This window comes from Perissodus microlepis, chromosome 3, assembly GCF_051167445.1.
Source record: "Perissodus microlepis isolate ML-2025 ecotype Zambia chromosome 3, ASM5116744v1, whole genome shotgun sequence".
Classification (NCBI taxonomy): Eukaryota; Metazoa; Chordata; class Actinopteri; order Cichliformes; family Cichlidae; genus Perissodus; species Perissodus microlepis.
This window is the reverse complement of record NC_140463.1, coordinates 34,303,877-34,310,159: the sequence shown is the minus strand read 5'-3', so window position 1 is coordinate 34,310,159 and position 6,283 is coordinate 34,303,877. Positions and strand designations below refer to the sequence as shown.

At 38.9% G+C, this 6,283-nt stretch overlaps 1 protein-coding gene across 1 annotated transcript; it reads right to left on the bottom strand.

The window, feature by feature from the left end:
• Positions 1-5,080: 5,080 nt before the first annotated feature.
• LOC146391289 (cornifelin homolog B-like) lies at positions 5,081-5,850 on the bottom strand. The gene is made up of 3 exons (XM_084922729.1): positions 5,742-5,850; positions 5,442-5,587; positions 5,081-5,221 (listed from the first exon to the last, which is right to left on the bottom strand). Exons 1-3 carry the CDS (start codon positions 5,848-5,850, stop codon positions 5,081-5,083), a joined length of 396 nt encoding a protein of 131 aa, XP_084778855.1.
• Between the last annotated feature and the right edge of the window lie 433 nt (positions 5,851-6,283).

The window sequence follows — 6,283 nt, the reverse complement described above, 5'->3', positions numbered from 1 at the left end:
ACTCGGGTTAAAAAGTCCATGGACTTTTTAACCCGAGTGTATGACATAATCTCGGAGAGTGAGAGGTTATTAGAGGAGTGGAGAAGAAGTGTGCTGGTACTGATTTCCAATAACAAGGGTGCAGAGCTGTAGTAACTACAGAGGGATACATTTAATCATTTACACCATGGAGCCTTGCTCTCAAAAATTGACACAGATGTAACACTGTCTGTGAAACTGAATTTAAGAAATAAGTGCTTAAAATCAAAGTCTCTTAGAAGCAGCTAACCAACCACATGACATCATGTTCCATACTGACAGAAGATGGCGCTGCACATGCTTAAGCACTTATTTCTTAATTCCAGCATCACAGAAGGTTTTACATCTACTTCAGTTTTTGATGGAAGGGCTCACTGATGTGTTATACTTTATATTTGTATTGTTTTGTGTCCTCTTTAAGTACTCAACCATCCAAAGCAACAGACAGGTGAAAACAAGAGTTCAGCCAGGGTGGGGTGGGTGGAGATGAGTGTTGACAGAAGGATTGCTGCAAGAGTGAAAATGAAGATTTACAAGATGATAGTTAGACCTGCTGTGGTGGATGGTTTGGAGACAAAACTACTGACAGAAAAACAGAAGGCCGAGCTGAAGATAAGTTAGGTTAAGTCACCTTATCATTCAGTGGCATCAGTAAACTGAGTGGGATGACATTTTTTAGGGACTAGCTCGCATCCAAATTAGAAAAAGAGGAAATGGAAAGTTATCCAAATTTGAACTCTCTTATTTGTCTGCATACGGAAGAAAACTGCACCTGTGGCTGCTTGTTTTAAAAAACTCTCAGATATTTGGTTATCCAGCTCTACACAGCATTTTAAAGGGACACAGCTTTACTGTTCAAGTTACTCTCACTGCTGTCATCAGCCTGTTTGCAGCTGTAGCAGCTAAATGTTCCTACCAGCATCAGATGTCTGATAGTTAGTGGATACAGTGGAGGTTTTAGCAGAGAAAGAGACTGCCGCATTCATTTACATCTTATTCTTAATAAAACAGATGTGAATGTTGTGATGTGAAATTTACTTTCAGTAAATCACAGGAAAACCTCATCTGCATGTTTCTCTTTCTAGTCATGTTGGTTTGAGTTCAGAATAATTAACAATCAGTGTGAACAGTCTTAAACCAACATCTTCAGTCTGCTGTCGGTGCTGTTGCTGATACTGTAGTATACCCCACATTTTAAACAGTTACAACCATCACAGTGGGGCCATGCAGAGATGTTTAAAGGGCCGGATGCTCAAAGTTAAAAGGGGGCATATAGAACCAGACTGAAGAACAACAGCCCACATTCATTAAGAATCTAATATGGAATTGCATCATGCTATATCACTGTCATCAGGTGGGAACAATGCAAAGCAAACATGGCCTACCTTTTACCTGATGGTGTACACTGTTGCTGTTGAGGGGTGGCTGCTGCTTCTGCTGCTGATAACAAGTGTTCAATCCCCGGCCTCTCTGTCCTGGTCGTTGTGTCCTTGGGCAAGACACTTTACCCTACCGTCTACTGGTGTTGGGCAGAGGGGCCGATGGTGCGATATGGCAGCCTCGCTTCTGTCAGTCTGCCCCAGGGCAGCTGTGGCTACAACCGTAGCTTGCCTCCACCAGTGTGTGAATGCAAGAGTGAATGAATAGTGGCATTGTAAAGCGCTTTGGGTGCCTTGAAAAGCGCTATATAAATCCAATCCATTATTATTATTATTATTATTATTATTATTATTATTATTATTATTATTATTATTATCATAAAAATAAAATGCAAAGATTGGTGACAGCAATGGATGTCAACAGATGAAAATAAATTAGGCTTTGTCTTTGATTCACTCTTTGCCTCTCTCCCTCCTTCCATCTCCTCATCTGAGCTATCGAGCTCCACTCGCTGTCCATCTGAGAACAAGGCACAAATTGCTATTGCTTTAAACTATTATTTAATTATCGAAACTGAATAACTTTTGCACCTAATCCATAATAAAGTAATAATAGAAAAATGTTATTGAACCAAATCATTGCAGCTGTGTTTGTACCAGCAATGCCATAACTGGTACGTGTTATTGTTACCTACTCTTTTTAATCCAGCTGGTGAAGGATCCGCTGCCTTTAGCAGCCTCACACAGCTCCTTTTGACACTGTTTTCTCCTCATATCCTTACAGGGCATGTCTGGACAATGTTATAACATGAGTAATAATTTTTAAAAATCTATACACATAAAACATGCACACATAGACACACACACATACAGTGACATTTTATATCTTCTCCAGTCCAATATGGCCACAAGTTTTCTTCCAGAATCCTTCTCCTATTATTTATTCCTAGTGCTCTGATATTAAAGTAATAAGAATAAAATACTGTATTTATGATGTTTCAGTGATTGTTTAACTGTCCACTCTGTGCAGGCAGAAAGCTTATTAAATATTTAAACTGTAGAGATACAATAATTTTGCTGCTGTAAATTCAGCATTTTGTCATATTTGAAATATAAATCGAATATAATCTGTTTCTTAATGTATTTTTGAAAATACAGTGGGTTTTTTTCATAATATTGTAATTATAATAATCCATAATTATGTGGATATGTATATTAGTTAGTTTTTATTGAAATATAAGCCCTGTAGAAATGCTCATTTGTTTCAATTCGTCAGTTGCCACAGAAGAACAACTAACCACTACATAATAAGCTAATACTGCTGTGTGCTATAGACTATAGTGTGAGCTGTACACCTAGTTTCCTTTGCATCAATCTGTGTCTGCGTCTCCCAATTAAGCTGTGTTTCTCCTACAACTCCACACCGCTCAGGAGGCAAAAACAATGCACGTTTTCTTTGTGAGTTAATTCCCGGCTCATAACCAGCGCGTTCTACCTTCAAGGGCAATCATTGGTTAAATGGTGGTGATGTGACTGATGCAAGCCAGATCCTTTTATTTAGCAAAATTGTGATTAATAGTTAAATATTATTGTTGAGGGGCCCAGGCAGGACTCCACACCGCACATGCCTGCATGACAGCTTCATTAAATTAAATCACAGTAACTCCTTCTGCTTCATTGCTTCATCCTCTCCCTCACTCTCTTCTTCCTTTTTCTCCATCCTGCAGGGCTCGTTCGTTGATGATGCCAGCAATGTGATTTTCTGTCACCCATGCGCCTGGTGCCAGATGTATCGTGAGCTGAACATCAGGGAAAACCAGCAGCCTGCTAACTCATCAGTGGTCACCACTCAGGTGGTCCGTGGATAAGATACAACCACTTTTGATGTTCAGGGCCTGTTGTGGTTTTGGGGTTTGTTTAGTTTTTTGCACGTAAGAAGGGATTAGTTCAGTTTGTAGCATAGTGTCCTATCTGCTTTCATTTTCAGAGCCCTGCACAGCTCATTACTACAGTGTAGTCATTAGCTCCGACCATCAACTGTGGTTCCGTGTTCCATGTTAGTTTTCTTTCATACAGTTTTAAACACTTAAGCTTTAAAATTTGATTTTTTTAAAGCTTTCATTGACATATCAGGTGTGCTTGACATATCTGTGCTTAATAAAACTTGATTGCTCTTGTTGTAATTTTTCTTGAGTTTAACCTGTGTTCATATAAAATCTCTTCAGTTAAATGAAGGATCGGTTTCTGCTGAAACTTCAGCTTGGACTACATGAAACTGAAAAATTTAAGAATGAATATGTTAACCAAGGCACAAATACTAAAATGAATAAAATAAACAAACTATTAAATAATTAATTAAATATCAGTTCATTTCATTGAAAACATCTGATACATTATTAATTTATGTAGTTCCCATTTTAATTAATTAATTTGATTGATGTGGTTTATTCATTTTGACACTTGTAGGCCTCCATACTCAGAAAGCTGTTGAGAAATGCTCAACATAAATCTATTAAAAATGAAGAATTGCAGCTGGCTAGTTCTACAAAGCCTTTGATTTGATGGAGAAACACAAATAAAAATTGGTTTAATGAAACAACAAAGATTGTCAGCCTGTTGTTATGACTATAAACACTTTAACCCATAAAATACTGCAGGGAATATCTATCTATCTATCACCTCATGGGGAGATCTGATATTAACCATTCATTTTACCCCAAGCTACTGAAGGTTAGAAACAAAATAATGGCGAAAGAAAGAAGGTGAGGCTGTGCTAACATCAACTTTACTGTAGAGGGCACTGTTGGGCTGCCCAAAGAAGGTCTTCAGTTATTTGTTTATCTTTTAATGCCACTAGTATATATATGTTTTTATGTTGTTATACTTCTAAATGAAAAGGGTTGAGACAAACATATCTGATGCAGCATATTTAAACAGGCGATCCAGAAACAGATGCTGGATACAAACATCCACACATACATCAAGAAACTACAGTAACAGCAGACAATATGCTGAACAGGAACACACCAAGAACCATAAGAAAGAGAAGGAAGGCAATACGTGGGTGACTGTAAAATTATTGCAGCCCAGACAGAGTCTGTTTAATTAAAAACGGGCTAAACGTTGTTAAGGCAACCATGATCTAAAACTACTGTGTGGTTTCGGCCACAGACAAACAGTTTTGATGCAGGTCATTTTGGCTTTTGTATTTAGGGTTTGAGAAAAGGGTGAAAGGTTTGAAGACATGTTTTCATACATTTGTATAAAAAAGGTGAAAGAATGCATTAGACAGGTGACTATGAATGCTTTATTTTAGCATAGCTTAAACCCAGTTGGGGAACGATTGGAAGAAAGTGATGATATTATACGCTATGTCATGATATATCCTCATTTTTAATGCACTAACAACGCATTTATGAAAAGTTCAAACATCTTCGTAATAAAAATGTTCTAAAAGTAAAGCAACTAATGTGGCTGTCACGTATCACCTACACCATGCTAGCACTCGCAATGAGCTCTGCAATGCTATGAAAAAGCAGATACAAAGGGGCTACATTTCTTTGCTTTCATTTCAAGCTGTAAAAACAACTAAATGTTTCTTAAATGTTTTTTAATTGCAATATTATGACAAATAAGTTTAATTAAGAAAAAGTGACATGCACTTGACACACGAGGTTGATATTCTATCCATGGATGACCTGCGTGGTGACCACCGTCAAGATGGCAGGTGCCTGCCTGGCCCTGATTTTCAGCTCACGATGCATCTGGCACCAAGCACACTCGTAACACCAAAATATTTGACAGTAGTCGGCACAGGATGAACCCTGCAAAGGAGAAGTGAAGAAGGAGAGAGGATCAAGCAGCAGGAGTTAATGTAGTCTCTCTGAAGCTGTCGTGGTTGCAACAGTTTAAAATGTTGTTGGATACAACATCAAAAACAGGGCTGCGATATTATCTCACTTTGGGCTTGTTAAGTTTAACTTTAATTCTTATTTCCTATAAAAATAGGTTTCACTTTCAATTTTACTGGTCATCCAGCCTTACAGGGATGTTGTAGCGCTCCCTGATGGACTTGCGGAATAAGTAGGACACCACACAGCAACCGTCCAGGAGAGGCAAGGCGCAGCACCATCCATGTCTATTGACTGTCTCACACTGCATGCAGGGGAAACACCAAAGGCCGTAGCAACCTTGAGGGAAGAAAAACTCATAGAGATGTAAGATATGCTTGAGTTTGTAACAGTTTTCATTAACGTCTCCTTTCATGACTTGCATCTTGTGTTTTCAAAATAGCACAGAGTTGATGCAGAAATCACTGCTGTTTGTAAAATTTGCTGGCTTCACTTACAGGTGAAGAGCAGCAATTACAGAGGTTGGTGCTCCATCGCCCGGAGTTTTTATTAGTGGTGGCAACCGTCACTACCTGGATGGGTTGCTGGTAGACAGCAGCCATGGCTGGAAGATAGAAATGCCAAAGCTAGAATCTGAAAAAGTCAACAGACTGGTGTAAAACATTACTGTCTACAGCGCTGTTTCTGTAACGTGCACAGCACGGTGTTTCCTGGTGCAAGGAACCCTCTACAAGGATCTTTGCATGCTTTAGACGGCCATTGACTATCTAAAGTCTAGAACCTATGGATATCACCAAATACTGTTCAGAGTCCAGACCTCAACATAAGAGCCACTATTTTGGAGTAATTTCTCCATCACACCTGTTTCCACTGATTTTCAGATCTCAGCCTTTTCTGTCTGTTTTGTTTCCTTAAGAACAGCTTCTTAACAGCCTCACTTCCACTCAGACCATTTCTGATGAGGCTTCAGTGAACCGTAGATGGATCAACTGAAGGGCCAGAGGCATCTCTGCATACTTGGGTTTGGATCTGACA